Genomic DNA, 17920 nt, shown 5'->3' with positions numbered 1-17920 from the left:
CCACTGACAGGTTAACTGTGAGATACAAGTTATTGCTCTTACAGAAGGCCCAGTAGTTGAGGGAGAGACGCGTCCCTGCCCCACCGTCACCCCCGGCTATTCCGTCTCGGCACTTGGTCTGGGCACCCACGGCTAGCATTCTGGGCGGCCACGAGCTGCAGGGCCTCGGGCCATTCGCGCTGCTGGGGTAGGTGAAGAGACAAAACACCTCCCCGAGTTTTTTTTTTTTTCTGAAATTACATTTATCATTCTGGTCAAAAGTTACTCAGTTAATGCAGTGCTCTTAAATTTTTATTTTGCATGGTTATACAGTCTGAATGACTAGCTTGCAATCCGAGGCAGTTTTTATAAGCTTTGCTCTGCAAAACGGTGTTAGTGTTGTTGTAGGGCAAAGTCCTCATCGATAAAGAAATTACATTAATGAAGGGAAATCAAGAATGATGTGCTGGCACGCCAGATTACAAAGTGGCTCTAAGCAAGCCAGTCCCCAACTTCTCACAGCAAGGGAGTTCAAGAGCTAGAAATTCCTTAGAAAAATTAAACGGCACCTATAACACTCATATAAGGGTCAAGTTTGTAAATTTTTAATCCATGGTACTCAAAAGAAAGAGAATTAAATACAAAGCTACAATTGGGTAAATCTTCTCACTTCCTCTTCTTCGTGGAATATAGTTTTTCTTCAAGTGGGACAGGGACAATCCCCTCACACTCTTTTACTTCCTGGGTCAGAGGGTGTTTTACAACATTCGGTCTAATCACATCAATGTCTCGAGACAAATGTTCCATTATGCTCTCAACAGCTGTGGCTGGTGCATAAAAATCCACCAAGAAATACCTGCAATAAAATAAAAATCTGTGAATTTCTGCATTCTGAAATACAAACACTTCCACTATTTTGGTCAATGTTTTCACTTTACTCCTCTCCAGGTAAGATCGGCCACACAAAAAAACACACACACACTTTGTCAACATAGGAACTACCAACTGACCAGCTAAACAGAAGTGTTTGCCCAACCTCCTTCTTCCCTATGGCCGGTCCCCTTATACTCTTGTGAAAATCTGAATCCTAACAAACTTTGTGGTAGCAAAAAGCACTGTGACATTACATACAGTGCGAAGTATATAAAGTATAGTAAGATCATGGGTCTAAGGAACAGAATGTACTTATTAAACAAGGCTGAATTTCTCAAACTATTTTTTGAGAAAACATCTATTGGGTAAGTCTTCTAGTTTTCTAAAGGATTTTACAAGTAACTTAATGCACCCGAGGGGCACAGTACATACCAACGGCCACACTTCACAAACAAGGGAAAAGATTCTGAAAGGCCTGGGACTTGTCTAAGACTATCCTGCATGTTCGAAAACTGACAACAGAAGGAAAATCATGGGAATCTGGGGTATGGGAAAGAACTGAACATTCCTCCACCCACAGCAGACTACCCCAGAAGGGCACTGCAGCCAGCCCACTCTTCTTACCACACCAACAACTTCATCAGCTCAGCTGGATGACGTTACAAAGGAAGAAGCAGCCCTCCTCCCTGCCCGTGCCCCACCTCTCAATTCTAAAAGCGTAAGCCTCCCTTGTACTGTTGGGTTTGAACGACAGTGCTGTGAAAGGCCAGTGTTCAGTGCAGTAGTTCAGAATTCTGCAATGTTCCAGCTGGCTGAGATGACCTCTGACATCGCTTACTTTGTTCTAGCCACATTCTCCTCCCCACGCATATTCCCATCCTAGGTCTTTGCGCTCACTGTTCCTTCTGCCAGAAATGTTCTTCGCCCGAGTTCCACAGAGCTCACCCCTCACTTCCATCCTGTCTGGGTCCAAATGTCACTTTGTCAGAGGTCCTCTTTGATCACATCTCCTAAAGCAACACTAAAACAACATCCTCCTTGCCTGCCCACCCAACCTCGTTACTCCATCGGCCTTACTCAGTGCTTTATTGCTTCCCAGAGCTCTCATCACCACAGAGTACATATTTGCTTATCATCTACCTCACGCCACTACAACATAACCGCTCTCAGCAGGACTCTGCTGCTCTATCCCCAGCACCCTGAACAGAGGCTAACATGCACCAGGCCCACAGTAAATATCTGGCTGCAGGACTGTTAGCATGAGACGTGAAATTCTCACAGAAAGCAGAAGAGACCAGACTGAAAATGGACAGATTTGACACGGGAGTTAGGAGAAAAGGGCTGACATTTTTTATAATTCCATACAAAGAGAGTTCAAAACATATAAAACAACTTCCCAGGTGAACATTCACCCTTAGCTGAGCCTCATGGGAAAGTTATTCAAGTAAATAATTATTAAAAGTGAAAGGACAGAAAAACATACACCATGCAAAAACACGAATCAAAAGAAAGCTCAAGTGGCTACAGTAGTATCAAAGTGGATTGCAGATCAAAGGAAATTACCAGGGATAAAAAAAGATAATATATAATGATCAGTTCACCAAGAAGACACAACAATCCTAAATGTGCATGTACCTGACAACAGAACTTCATCATACAGGAAGTAAAAACGAACAGAACTGAAAAGAGAAATAAACAAATCCACAATTATGGTTGGAGACTTTTAATATTCCTCTCAGTAATCGATAAAACTAGTATACAGAAAATCAGCAAGGATATAGAAAAAGTGAGCACCACCACCGACCAACATTTACAGAACCCTCCAAACAAAACGAGCAGGACACACACTGTTCACAGTTGCAAACAGAACATTTACCAAAGTCAACCATATTCTGGGCCATAAAATGAGACTCAATAAATCTAAAGGGATTCGAATCTCACCAAAGACACTTGGGGAAATCCCCCAATACGCGGAAACTACACATACATCTAAACAGTCTATGGGTTAAAGAACAAATCAAAAGGGAATGTGAATTGAATGAAAATGAAAACCACCAATCAAAGTTTGGGGAATGCCACTAAAGCAGGGAATTTGTAGCACTAAACACCTATGTAAGAAAAGCAGAAAAAAGCCTCAAAACTTCCACCTTAAGAACCTAGAAAAGAAAAGAACAGGGCGCCTGGGTGACTCGACCATCTGCCTTCGGCTCAGGTCATGGTCCCAGGGTCCTGGGATCGAGCCCCGCATCGGGCTCCCTGCTCCGCGGGAAGCCTGCTTCTCCCTCTCCCACTCCCCCTGTTCATGTTCCCTCTCTCGCTGTCTCTGTCAAATAAATAAATAAAATCTTTAAAAAAAAAAAAAAGGACAAATTATAAACACAAAGTAAGACCAGGGTCGGGGGCGGGGGGGGGGGGGGGAAGAAAAGAATAAATATCAGAGCAGAAATCTCTGAGGCAGAAAACTGTAAAATAATAGAGACCATCAATGAAACCAAATACCAGTTCACTGAGACCAATAAAATTGATCCACCTCTAGTCAGACTGATCAGTATAAAACGGTAAGAGACAAATTCAGGAATGAGAGAGGTGAAATGGCTACAATTTTACAGATAATAAAAGGATGGAAAAAGACTATTATAAACAAATTTTACAATAAATTTGACAACTCAGATGGAATTCCTTGAAAAATATAAACTACCAAAACTTCCTTCAAAAAATAGCTAACCCTATACCTATTAAAGAAATCAAATGTGTAGTGAAAAACCTTTCCAAAAGAAAACCAAAGACTCAAATGGCTTTACCAGTGAATTCTACCAAACGTTTGAGGAAAAACACCAATTCTGACACAAACTGGTACTGAAAATAGGACAACACTTCCCAATTTGTTCTCTGAGGCCAGCATTACCCTGATGCCAAAATCAGACATTAAAAGAAAAGAAAAAACTGATCAATATCTCTCACAAACATAAATGAAAAAAAAAATTCTAAAAGTTTTAGCAAATTGACTACTAAAATATATGCAAAGAATAATAATACATCATGGTCAAGTAGAGTTTATCAAAGAAAACAAGACTGGTTTACCATCGGAAATCAATCAATGTAAATCACCATATTACCAAACTAAAAAGAAAAACCGTAATATGGGTATTAAGGAGGGCGCATGTTGTGATGAGCACTGGGTGTTATACACAACTAATGAATCATTGAACACTACATCAAAAACTAATGATGTACTATATATTGGCTAACTGAACATAATGAAAAGAAAAAAAGAAAAGAAAAACCATATGATCATTCCAATAGGGAAAAAAAAAAAGCATTTAAAAAAAATTCCATATCCAATTCCTGACAAACTCTCAGCAAAGTACAGCTACAAGGGAACTACTTCAACTGTACAAAGGATATCTCTGCAAAACCTGTAACTAACATCATACCAACTGGTCAAAGTCTTAATGCTTTTCCCTGAAACTGAGAATAAACAAGGGTGTCTGTTCTCACCATTTCTATTCAACATTTTCCTGGAGGTTCTTGCCAGCGCAATAAGGCAAGAAAAAAAAGAAAAGGCATCCAGATTGATAAGGAAGTAGGAGAATTGTCTGTATTTACAGATGAAATGATTGTATATATAGGAGAATCTAAGAAATTTACAAAGAGGATACTAGAAATAATATGTGAGTTTAGCAAGGTTGCAGTCTACAAAAATCAACTATATTTCTATATACTAGCAACGAATAATCACACCTTGAAATTAAATATGAAATACTCAAGGATAAATCTGACAAAAGGTGTGCAAGACCTGTACACTAAAAACCCCAAAACATTACTAAAAGAAATTAAAGAAAACTGGCATAAATGGAGATATAACTTCCTACCCATAACTTGTCCATGGGTAGGAAGATTCAAATTTGTTTAGATATGAATTCTCCAAAATTGATCTATAAATTCCTAAGGATCCTAATCAAAATCCTAAAAGACATTTTTGTTAGAAATTGACGAACTGATTCTAAGCTACAGAGGAAAATTCAAAGGACCTACAACAGCCAAAACAACTTTGATATCAAGAATCAAGTTGAAGGATTAATACTACCTGATTTCAAGACTCATTAAAAAGTTATGGTAATTGGTGATGGGTATTAAAGAGGGCACATTCTGCGTGGAGCACTGGGTGTTATGCACAAACAATGAATCATGGAACAGCACATCAAAAACTAATGATGTAATGTATGGTGATTAACATAACAATAAAAAATTTTTTAAAAGTTATGGTAATCAAGGCAGTATGGTATTTGTATAAAGATACACAAACAGATCAATAGAGTCCAGAAATAGATCCATACATATATGCACAACTGATTTTTGACAAAGGTGCAAAGGCAATTCAAAAGAGAAAGGACAGTCTTTCAACAAATGGTGCTGAGCAATTCCTTATTTGTATGCAAAAAATGAACTGTGGTCCATACTTGTATCATATACAAAAATTAACTCAAAACAGAACACAGATCTAAATAATAAAACATAAAGCTAGAAAACTTTTGTGACCTTGGGTTAAGCAAAGAAACTTTAGACAGCACTAAAAGTAAAATCCACAAACAAAAATTTGATAAACTAGACTTCATCAAAATTAAACACTGTTCTCTGAAAGATACTGTTAAGATAATAAAAAGACAAACCACAGGCTGGGATTTGCAAATCACATGTCCAATAAAGGACTTGTTTCTAGAATATATAAAACTCTCAAAATTTATTTAAAAAAAAAACACCCAATTTTTTAAAAATGGGCATAAAATTTGAATAGGGATTTCACCAACGATATATTATGGCAAAGAAGCACCTGAGAAAGATGCTTAATACCATTAGTCATTAGAGAAATGCAAATTGAAACCACAGGGAGATACCTACTAGGAAGGCTAAAATTAAAAAGACTGAGCATTCCAAGTGTTAGTGAGGTGGAAATGCAAAATGATACAACTGTTTTGGCATTTTCTTAAAAGTTAAACATACACTTGCCATTATGATCAAGCCATGCCACTCCTAGGTATTTATCCAAGAAAATTAAAGCATTAGTCCTCACAACAACTTGTTTATGAATGTTCACAGCAGCTCTACTTATAATCCAAAACTGCAAACGACACAAATATCCATCAACATGCAAACTGATAAACTGTGGTATGTCCATACAACAGCATACTACTCAGCCATAAAAAGGAATAAGCTACTGATATATATGAATCTTATAATACTTTTGCTGACTGAAAGAAACTAGTATAAAAAAGGGCAGATGCTGTCTGATTTTACTTAAGTAAGATTCTATAAAATATAGACTAATGTACAGGGAAAGAAAGCAGACCACTGGTTGTTAGAGACAGGAACAAGTGGAGGGAATGATCACAGGACACAGGAGGGAAATTGGGGGGTGACCAATTTATTTATTATCTTGAGTGTAGTGATTTCACAGGTGTATATCCATGTGTCAAACCTTATTAAAGTGTATGCTTCATGTGCAGTTTATTGTGTTGTTAACTGTACCTCTATAAAGCTGTTGATTTAATAATGGTGCATAAAGAGCTGAATGGGCAGGACTTGGTGAATGATTTGATATGGATGATGGTGATGAGGGAGCAATTACAGATAATGAAGACTCCCAGAGTTTCTCAAGAAATAAAATAAAAATGGTGCCAACTGGGGCACCTGGGTGGCTTGGTCAGTTAAGTGTCCAAATCTTTGATTTTGGCTCAGGTCATGATCTCAGGGTCGTGGGATCGAGCTCCGTGTCCGGCTCGGCACTCAGCAGAGGAGTCTACTTGGGGATTCTCTCTCTCTCCCTCATCCTTCTGGCCCTTCCCCATTCGTACTCTCTCTAAGATAAATTAATTAATCTTTTTAAAAAAAATGGCGTAGGGGCGCCTGGATGTCTCAGTTGGTTAAGCATCTGCCTTAGGCTCAGGTCATGGTCCCAGGATCCCGGAATCAAGCCCCACGTCGGGCTCCCTGCTCTTCGGGGAGTCTGCTTCTCCCTCTGCCCCTCCCCCTGCTCCTTCTCTCTCTAATATACAAATAAAATCTTTTTTAAAAAATGGTGTAAACTCCCATCATCAGGCAAACTTCTTGAGGAAGTAACCTGTATGTCTGCTCACTGATGAGATTACCATTTGGGCTTACTCTGAAAATTACACACCAAATGGCCAAATTTTCCAAGGCACAATTCCATTTGTTTATTTATACTTCATACAAAAGGGACTAGGTTTGCAATCACCCAACTTAAGAACTGCCCATTTGTTCAAATTTAATTATTGATTACTTACCCTGAGCAAGGCTCTACAATAGAGCCTAAAAAGTCAGTGTGATCAATCTTAAATTACCTTCTCTTTGCCAGTCCCCAGCCCTTTATCTAACTCCCCCCAGCCTGCAATAACTATGGCCGCCTGGTGGCCAGGGCAGGGAACTCTCTCACCCAGCATAGCCCCAGCGTCGCTTTCTTCCCATTCTATTCATTTGTTCTTTCATTCCGTATTCATCAAAGTGTCCTTCCAAACTACCAGTGACAAGTTATGACCTCCACCCTCTGTTTACCAACATTCCCACCATACTTGATTCTATAGCTCCTTCCTCTTAGCTTGCCCTTTGTCTAGTTTCCCTAAAATAGTCTTCCTCTTCTATTACACTTAAAGCCTGAGGCAGTGTGCTGGTGAAATGCCATGTATTACACACAGGGTAACATGCAGGAACGTGCTTAGCATGGGCCTGACATGCTCTGGGTGCTCGATAACCCAGGCAATCACCAATGCCTGTCCTGGAAGTATTCCAAGTACGCCCCTCCCTCCAGAAAGTCCACAGGGGTCTCCTGCTCTCCAGTAAAGCCTGCCCTAGCAGTCAAGTACTCAAGTTATTCAATAGCCTATCTGGGGTTCGGCAACCATTGTTCCGTTTTCCATTCAACTGTACCAGAGGCATTTTTGTGGGCTAGCCTGGGTGTCTAAACATGTTTTTAAGAGAAAGTGGGTGTGCAGTTGCCAACTGCCCACAAATCAACTCGCACGCAGTCTTCCTAAACAACACTGTCTACACACTGGCACTCACCAAATCATCCGAAGAAAGACACTCAAAGTTTTTGGGTACCATTTTGTGATAAGGGTAAAAAGAATACCCAAGGATGGAAGCTAGATGCCAGATACTATCAGAAACCTCTTATTTCAGGAATTAAAAGTAAAGTGTCTTATATAGATAGAACTTTCTAGTTTTCAAAGTGCTTTCACATCTTTTAAACAGCTGCTGAGGAAGAAGCTGAACAGGAAGTGGACGCGCCACTCCATGTGGCAATTCAGAAAAGTGGAAGAAGAGAAATGGTGCTGCGTGTTGTTTCGGTCCAGGAGCCCTCTCCTAGCAACACTGCTGCTCTAGGAGTTTGTGAAGTGCTCCTCCTACACACTGCCTCCTTTAAAGTTTTATAACCATTAAGTCATTAGCTCAAGGTCACTCAGTTACTAAGTGACCACGGCCAGGACTCTAACAAAGCAGGTCTTTTGACTCCGGGATAGAAGCCACACATAGCTTTGGGACCAATGGGTTACAGAATCACAGAATGTAAGTGGTGGAGAGGGCCGTGAGGACAGTGCAGTCCAAGCCCTTCGTGTTGCTTATGAGGGAACCGGGAAACGGCTACAGATCACAGAGTAAAAGGCAGGTTCCAGGCTGCAGACCCCACAGTTCCCCACTGTGTCAACCACATCTCTTGGTATCTGCAGACAGCATTCTAGAGGTTTCTCAAGGATAAGAAGAAGTCCTACCTAGAAAAAGGCCTGGATGTCCTAAGATTAGGCTGTAACTTGGCTTCTGGAAGATCCCTGTTACTATAAAAACGCTTCCAGCCTTTACCTTTTACCCAGTGTGCCTTCCCTCCACCATTCATGACACTCCCTTTAGCAACCAAACCTAATCAAGAGCATGGCCAAAATGCAAATAGGTTTGTGCCCACAATTACAGCTGTGACAGTCATTTCACACTTATCACCCTGCCGATCTGTGCCTAGGGCTCATGTGGGCAAAGGCTGCTTCTACTCCCATGCTCCTTATTATACCATGGAAATTTCCACAAAAATGAAACACTAACAAAATAGAGAAGAGGGCAAGTAGCTTCAGAGATGGGTAGATCCTACTGTATTCACCACTCCTGGTTGAAAGCTGAAGCTCTTAACCCTCCCACTTTCCTCCTAGGGCATTAAGTGGTCTCTGCCCACCATGAGGGAACCAAGCAGAAATTGAGGACAAACTCAATCTCCGTCCACCTTAGTGGCCCAAGCACACAGGTCAATAGTCCATTACGGCTTTCCCGTACAGAAAAGACCATGACCAATTCCTGGGTGCCGCCAGTGTGTGTGTGTGTGTGTGTGTGTATATATATATATATATATTTTTTTTTTTTTTCCTTCCCCAGATAAGTGGACAAACTTAACTGGTCAGTGAACATCTATTATGGGCAGACCTCAAAGAGAGGCTAAAAAGGAGGTACATATGGCCTCGACCTCCCAGAACATTTAGTCAAGCTGGAGAGAGTGGTCACAGGGCTACTGTGCCGGCAGAAACCCAGGCTCCCACTATTTAGACAAGTCCCCCAGTCCTGCAGGAGACTGTGGAAATGACAGTGAAGGACATCCGACTCCCAGCTGCTGGGCTTTTCTAACTGCAGAAGGATGACCTGAGGAATGACACTGACATGAGAGCGTACAGAGTGCAGTCCTGCCCTTCCATTTTCGCGCCTGAAGAAAGTGAGGCCTACAAACAGTCTACTTCGAGTAGTGGGTTGGGCAGCTCCTGACGCCTGTAAGGATCCCTTTCCTGTGACCACACAGATCCATAACAGATCTATACAAATGGGAGTCAGGTTGAAAAAAATGACCTTGAACTCCCCTGATCTCGACTCCTTACATCCTGAAGGCTGCCTTATCTCCTGAAGGAGAAGCCATTCTGAAATCCAGAGGAGCGGCTGTTCAAGGGAAGGGGGCAAAAGAGGAATGTCCCAGTGTCTCCAGAGGAATCCGAGAGCCTTCCGCCCCACCATCAGCCTGGCCCTAAGAGGGGAGGAGCGAGAGGATTCAATAACCACAATTAAATATCAATCCTCACGTCCACCCTAACCAAGCTAGGCAGAACCAAAAACAAGACCAAAGTCGTAACACATGTGGACTCTTTCTTATCTGCTTCCTCACAATTTAAGCTGGAATAGTTGAGAATTATGACTACAACTGCATGTGCCTTGACGTATTTCAAAGCTGGCTTTTCAAAAAGGAAAAAAAAAAGTTCTCTAGTTTTCCATTCCCCAATCAACCATTAAATCAGTAAATGGACAAATCGTTTTGGAAAACCCAGTTTAGCCAGCTACAGTCTAATTAGATCATACATTCCCAGCCCCTTCAACCCTGTGCCGCTCAGTGGCACTGTGAAGTGGTCGTGTATGTCAGGTGGCCAGGGCTGATGTCAGTGTCACCCCTGCCTTAAACACAAAGCCCAGCAGTGTTTACATTTAAAGGTGTGGTTACCCACGTGTGGTTCTAATTATAGAATCACAATGCATCTACAAGGCAGAAATCAGCTTTACCCAAGCCTCTCTCTCTCCTACGGAAGAGCACCTAACATTTATGCAGCACCAACTCTGCTGAGGCGGAAGCAGAGAGATGGCGGATAACAGGCAAGGACAGAAAGTACAAACAGCTTCGATACACGAATGCAGCTCTTACTGCAGAGTCCAGTGCTCAAAAGGCGGAGGGAACTATTTCACAGGTAGAACCTGCCCATGTGGTATTCAAGCTGACTACTTAGGACACTCAACACTCCAAATCTCTCCACTACCATGACTGAAACCCCGGGGATCTGAGAAGCCCCAGAGAATGGCTTCCCCAGGACAGACAGCCCAGCCCTGGAAAACGAGGCCACCAGCCACGCTGCCCCCACAGCACTGGCCTGCCAAGGGAACCAGCAGCTCCCACTAGCCTTTCGCTCCTCCTCTCTGCGGTCCTACCCCTAGGCTCACCCAGTCGCCTTCTGCCTAAGCTGTCACCACCCCCCCTGCCTGCCCCCAGGTTGTGGAGGGAAGATGTGTGTGTCTTCCTGCGGTGCTCCTACACTTCAAGGTCGTTATTTGTTGTTTATTTCACTTTTGTCTTAACCTTGTTCTTTACAAGTTTCCTGTAAAAGCGCCTGCCTGAATTTGAGTTATATTCTTTGTTTCTGTTTCTCTCAGACACAGTCGCACACTCACAGCCTCCCCTTCCCCCTAGCAGACAAGTGGAAATTTCCACTGAAGCACTCGGTGGCTCCCGGTGGGTGGGGGGTGGAGGAGGGGGATGGGAGGGATTTGAAACCATGGAGCATCTTCAAGCCTTTCGGAGGCTCGGAAACAGATCCATCTGAATGCCAGTTTCTAGACTGTTTCAGTTAAACCTTGCTGGATTCAGGCTTCACTGAGACAGTGAATTCTTCACCTTAAAACCAAGGAACCCTCTGCATGGAAAAGCCCTATTCTTTTTATATCTGTTGTGTCTCATACATTTTTAAAACCACTAAACCTAGTGCAGAATCCTTACAAATCTTGAGATGCTGCCCCTAAAAAAGAAACCTCCAAGGCCACAGCAGTTCTGCCTTGAAACCCAGTTGTGGAGCACCTTCACACAAAAATGGGGCCAGGATGCTGGCCTGGACTTAATGCTGGCAGGAAAGCACAAGAACATGGAAATGTTAGCTAACAGGAAAACTACAGAGAAGAATCAATCTCCTCTAGAGAGGGTGCCAGCTCTCTTGGAGTAAGCTGCAGACACATTTGGGGAGCGAGTCAGTAAAATTCCACTGATTCACCACAGAGCCGGTTATTTTTATCATTCTGCTTACCCGTAAATAGAAGGGCATCTTATATGTAGGCCAGCAGATCTTATAAGCACCTATTCACATTTTAATACAGATGAGAACGAAGAAAGAAGGGACAAAACAGGCAAGAAAAACCTCCCTCACCACGTCAGAGTTCCTTTACACACGACTTCTGGAGTAAGTCCTATCTCACTGCAGTAAAATCAGACCTGGTAAGAACGGTCAAAGCCCATCGGGGGCATCCTTTTCCAAACAAGCACCAGCCCACCACTGAAATATGGACCACAGTCTGTTCTACAGTTCTCTCTCCTCCACCAAAAGCCTGCTCAGTCTCAGTCCAGCCCCATCTAGTGGAAAGACAGCCTTACACTGGTGTGTGCAGCCCTGGCGTCTGACACCGGAATGCTTCTAGCAGCCGGTGCCTGATACCACAACTCAGAAAATGCCTGACCCTTTTTAGCAACCCCACCACTGCTCCCCTCTGCATATGTCACATCACCACCTTTTAGACTCTGAGGAATTCAGTAAGAATCTTCTACACCAACCTTCCCATGCTCAGAGTTGATAAAGGTGAGCATCTGAAGGTACTAAGTAGAGAAATTCTATGGGCCCCCAGGAGACCAAAGCAAATCCAGAGCTGAGAATGCATCTCAGAACTTGTAAGACCTACCCCCAGCTGCCTCCTCAACTCTGAGTCAGGCTCCAATCGTTTCCAGACACTGCTGGAGACAACAGGTGGTGAGTAAGGCCAGAGCCTCCATCTAGAAATCTGGTCCAGAAGACCCAAACTTCCCAACCACCCCAACATGGCCCAAAGAGCAACAGGGGCATCTGGTTAACTCCTTCCTGGTCTAATTCACATCACCTGGGGGACAACTTGACTAATATTTGGAATACAACAAGCGTACTTGATTTTTTGGCATATCTTGGTCATAGACTTGATATAATAATAAATACCAGGTGCTGCCTCCTCCCCTGGGGAGACCCCCAGGTAACCTGAGGCAGCAGTATGTCTCTTACCTATGAGCTTTGCTACCCACACATCTTTCTTTTGGGCCCATCTGGCACGTGTGCACCAGCGGTAGGGATTTGGGGGAAGGAGGCGAGGATGGAGAATGACAGAGACAATCACCCAAAAGATGGGAAGTAACTGTAGCAGAGACTGGTTGCCAGCCAGGCCAGGTGAACACTGCTGTGCTAGGCCCCCACCCTTGTATCTCTTTGGCTGGTGCCTAGGTTAGCAATGTGCAGGCAAGTCCCTGATTCAGCTGAAAACTCCCCGTGATCAGGAACCACAACAATCACAAGAACCATCCCGAGACCTAGGAATACCACCAGGATATACATTTCCTCCCATAAAATGTAAGAGAAACAAACACATAATTCCAACAGTACCACAATGTGATGTGGATTCTCGGAGGGCATCTAGGCTCACTCGTTAGCCAGCTAAAAGAACTCGCTCTCACATACCAACCTCAGGATTCAAACCAGCGCCTCACCAAAATTAGAGATACATGCCGTGCCTCCAGGGATGTTCCAAGAGTTAAAAACTTTCAAATGCTAAGTTCGTAACAAACAAGTCCACTATTTCTTCTTAATCACTTGGTCAAATTGAGCCTTTCCAGCACCCAGCACATAATCCTGGCACATAATCTACTTAATACATGTTTGTAACACCCTATGTGGCTATGTGCAACGCACACATGGACCTTACCAAATGAACAAAAAGCCTGGTACAAACATCACTGGGGGTAGTGACCCGAGGCGAGGACTGGTGGAAGTCAAGAGAGTATCAGACTATCCTTAAGTTCCACACTACAGACATATGACACACCACGCAAGTTTAAATCTTTACCCCAGTAACTCCAAAATACATTAGCCCCTCATCTCCACTTTTACCAAAAGTCACTGTGAAGAGTATTAATGAGTGTTACAAAAATAAAAGGTAATAGTCAAATAAAGTTGATAAATGAAGGCAACTTACTGCAGGGCTTCTCACCATTATTACACTCACGTATGCTGCGCATCTCTAGAAGGGATCCCACACCTAAATGCTTGCACTCTCCCTCCCTCTCTCTCTCTCTCTCTCACACACACACACCATTTTTTGGTGGAGCATAACTGTATAACTAGTATTTCAGAGACCACACTTTGGAAAACACTACCTTAAACAAATAAATACAAGACACTGATTAGTACCAGAAAAACAAGCTTAAACCATGAACCTCCCCAACTGGGAGGGAGGTTCTGTGTCTATATACGATACACACATATATTACACTCTACAAATGTTGCTCCTCCTTTGCTGAGGAGTCTGAGAGTAACAGAACCAGAGATAAAATCATTAAATGTAAATGAACGAAGTGACAGCAAGAGTCCTTGGTGGGGCACATGCACCTTGTCAGGAATCCGGAACGTGGGGCTAAGTCAGCAGTTCAGGCTTAGTTCCAGGGGAGTTCTTCCAGGATCTGAATTTACTCCATCCACAAAAGAAAAACAGCAACACCCAACCCCAGCACTGCACACAGAGGCCTGACAACTAAGGAGTTAATACAGCGGTTCTCAAAGTGTGGTCCTCGGACAGCAGGATCAGCAATACCCAAGCACTTGTGAGAAGTGCAAATTCTAGAATGCTGGTCACACCAACCCTCAACAAATTCTACTTGGAAAGGGGACAGAAGAAAGCACTCCTAGCGCACATCCCTGAAAGCACATGAATGAGGGAACAGGCTTCCCTCCCTGTTCAGTGCTTTCCAACCGAGAACCTGGCTAACAACCCTTAGCTGAATTTTATACGCTCCTCTCTAAACAAAAAGGCAAAAGGACTCATAGCCTTGCTGTTAAAATGAAACCCCTTTGTGGTTAAGTTAAAAAAAAAATGTTACACACACAATCTCCATCCCTCTCTGTTACGACTGTGGCAGAGGAATCGCCACTATGCATTTCATGTTGCCTAGCAACGCCGCGGGCACTCTCTTCAGAGGTGTTCTCAAGAAGCTGAACACCAGCACAAAACAAGGTGAAGCAATCAAAAGATGAAATGTGCAGTATGTGCCGCACCTCGGCAGAGGCTTAAATGCAGGAAGAACGCCTCAGTGTGAGGCGTGACCGCACGCAGGCCTCTCCCGCGGGCAGCACTGGCGCAAGACCCCAGCTCCGCCTGGGTGAAAGCGGCACCATCCACGCTCCGCACTGTCCGGAGAGCACACCGAGAGATGACCTCATCTGATCCCCACGACAACGTGGGTGGGAGGATGGCCACCTGAGTTCAGTATCCAAAGAAGCAGGAATCGGAGCAGCTAAAGACTGGGTGAAGGCCACGCTGCTGGCAAGTACCGGAAGGAGAATGGAGTCTTCAACACCCGGACTTTCCCACTACTAAAAACTCATTTCCATCTTCTCTATCACTACTACTTCTAGGAAACTCAACAGTATCAGAAGATTTCTCCTCCAAACCAGAAATCATGAGGGTAAAAATAATATCACCGGGGGTCAGAGAAGCTTCAGATCAACTCAACAAGCAAACTGGTATCAAAGAATTTCTACAGGGATAGTTATTACCACAGAGTCAAATCTTCAATATGTTTGAGGAAAGTGCTATATACTTTTGTGAGAAAAAATTTCGTAACAGAGGATTGTGATTATTGTCTGGAGTACATAAAACCATTTCTCTATTGTGGGTCAGGTGCTGGTTACACAACATTACTCAAAGTACCTTTTGCTTGTTACCTGCAACCCACATTATTTACAAAGGATGCACTGAGTATGTGAACAGCACATTGCTCACTGAGGCATTTTAAAGGCAAAGCTGAAGAAATGTCAAGGGAAAACTGTGCTTAGGTTGACAAGAAAAGTTTCCCGCAGGACACCTGGGTGGCTCAGTTGGTTGAGCGACTGACTGCCTTCAGCTCAGGTCATGATCCTGGAGTCCCAGGATCGAGTCCTGCATTAGGTTCCCCGCTCAGCAGGGAGCCTGCCTCACCCTCTGACCTCCCCCCTCTCGTGCTCTCTCAAATAAATAAATAAAATCTTTAAAAAAAAAAAAAGAAGTTTCCTGCAATCAAAAGCTTACACACCTGTTGCTCCTCACATGACTTGTTTTTGTACTCTGATTATGGTTTATTATGGGCCAGCTTTACTGGAGCCCATTTAAATCACACCACCGCTAGAGTATGTACCCACACACCACCTGGCGCAACAGAGATCTACTGAGAAATTAAAATCGTTTCTAAGATGAACTAAACAGTATTCTTTACAGCCTATCAAAGACATTTCTCGAGGTTCATGAAGAAACTTACCCTCCTCTACTGTGCCGCTGACTGTGGGCGGAAATCTTATAAGGCAGTGTTCGGTCACCCAGATTCTCCAAGTTCCTCACTATCGCCCCTCTGTCCATCAGGGCTTCTACCGTACGTTTCAAGGCAGCAGCAGTCTCTGGCTGTTTTTTTGTTTTCATTTTTAAAGAGAAGAAAAAAACATATCAGAATCAATATAAGAACTAGAACAATTAAGTCTGGTCAGTTCCAATCATAACAGCTCTATTGGCAGGGGAAAAAAGCAACAGAAACTGTCTAGCTAACTTAAAATTTAAAGAGAGAGACATTTAGTGTAAGGATACGAGATAGCTCACAGATACGAAGGACAATCTGAAGAACCAGGCCTCGGAGCGTTCAGGAACCAGAGCAGCTGCAGGGATCTGGGAAGCAGGAACTAAGAAATGGCTTCTTCAGAGCACCTTGGCCAGGATGAATCCACGCCAATCACTGTCAGTCCTTGTATCCCATGACTCAAAATCCAAATTCCAGGGGAAGAGCATCCCATCCTCTTGGCAGGACACTTGGACTGACCATCCCACCAGAACCATGGCCAGTGGGAAAAGGGGTTGTGCCCAAAGAAAAATAGGGAAATTATAACCAAAAGGGGGAAAGGAAGAGTAAGACCCAAGCTCTGCTCTCTTGGAGCTTACAATCTAATAAAGGAGTTAACATAAAAAGCCACCTCAGAAGACCAGAGGGCAGGACAAAGGAAGTGACACAGAGACCGGAGAGCTTGTGAAGGAAGGCACATTCAGTTGGGAAAATGAATGCATTAAAGAAAAGTTTATCTGAGAGGAGCCCTGAAGAGCGACAAAGGGAGATGCAAAGAACCGATGAAACAAGCTCTGAGTAAAGGAACAAAGGCAAGAAAGTATGAGTGCACCGAGGAAACGACGAGGAGGAGTTCCACTGGGTCATGATCCGGACACAGGAGGGCTGAGAGGTAAAAGGCTGGGTGCAAGCACATAAATAACTAAGTACCTGCTAAGAAAACAAAATTCAAACAGTATAAAATCCCACCACCCAGAGATCAGACTTTAAACACTCTGGTGAACTTCTTTCCAGATCTCTCTCTTTACATATGTATATACAAAAGAACTCCGGAAGCGAAGATATTTTACAGGGTAAACCTGAGAAGATGCAGCTAAGGTAACGTGGAGAATGAGAACGAGGCAGAGATGTGGCAAAGGAGGGGCCCCAAAATATGGAGGCTGGGAAAATGGTATTGTTACTAACAGCTACAGGGAAATCTGCAGAAGCTGGTCGGGAACAATAAAAAGATGAATTTGCCATGCTGAGTTGGAGTTGCCCACAGCTCCTCAAGGCTGACCTCTCAGGATGTAAAGCTTAAGCTCAAAATAACAGGGCGGGTTAGAATTACCCATTTAAGAATCACCTGCACAGGAGGGCTGTCTGAAGCCCAGGAATAGGGACAATTGTGGAGGGAGGGTGCAAGGGGAGAAGAGAGCAACAGAACCTTAGGGAACACAACCATGTGGGGGCTGACAAGGGAACCTGAAGTCAGAGAAGCAAACAGAAAAGGTAGTCAAGCAGTACAAGGAAAATCAGGCCCACCTTGTCACAGAAACCCGGGGAAGACGCAGACTCCAGAATGACAGGGTAGAGGATGAAAAAGCAAATGCCACAGTATGGGGGCTGTATGGGTCACACAGCAGGATGGGGCTAGAAGCTAGACGGCCACTTTCCGTGGTAGAGGCGTGACAGCAATGGAGGGAAAGAAAAAGCACGAGAGCCTGAGGGGCAAACAAGTTTGAGCAGAATGTCTTAGGAGGCAGAGAACGCGAACAGGTTAGTAGTTAAAGGGGAATGAATCAGTCAAGAGGACAAAATGTAAGATGTTTTAAATAACAACAATGGCAAGTCTGATTTATTGTGTAA

General features: G+C 43.5%; 1 protein-coding gene across 1 annotated transcript; it reads right to left on the bottom strand.

Moving 5' to 3' along the window:
* Positions 1 to 562: 562 nt before the first annotated feature.
* MRPS6 (mitochondrial ribosomal protein S6) lies at positions 563 to 17419 on the bottom strand. The gene is made up of 2 exons (XM_027585290.2): positions 16004 to 17419; positions 563 to 835 (listed from the first exon to the last, which is right to left on the bottom strand). The coding sequence occupies exons 1-2, from the start codon at positions 16159 to 16161 to the stop codon at positions 646 to 648; spliced, it is 348 nt and encodes a 115-aa protein (XP_027441091.1). The 5' UTR covers positions 16162 to 17419; the 3' UTR covers positions 563 to 645.
* Between the last annotated feature and the right edge of the window lie 501 nt (positions 17420 to 17920).

Source organism: Zalophus californianus, chromosome 1 (genome assembly GCF_009762305.2).
Source record: "Zalophus californianus isolate mZalCal1 chromosome 1, mZalCal1.pri.v2, whole genome shotgun sequence".
Taxonomy (NCBI): Eukaryota; Metazoa; Chordata; class Mammalia; order Carnivora; family Otariidae; genus Zalophus; species Zalophus californianus.
The sequence above is the reverse complement of the archived record's forward strand: the minus strand, read 5'-3'. Positions and strand labels throughout refer to the sequence as shown.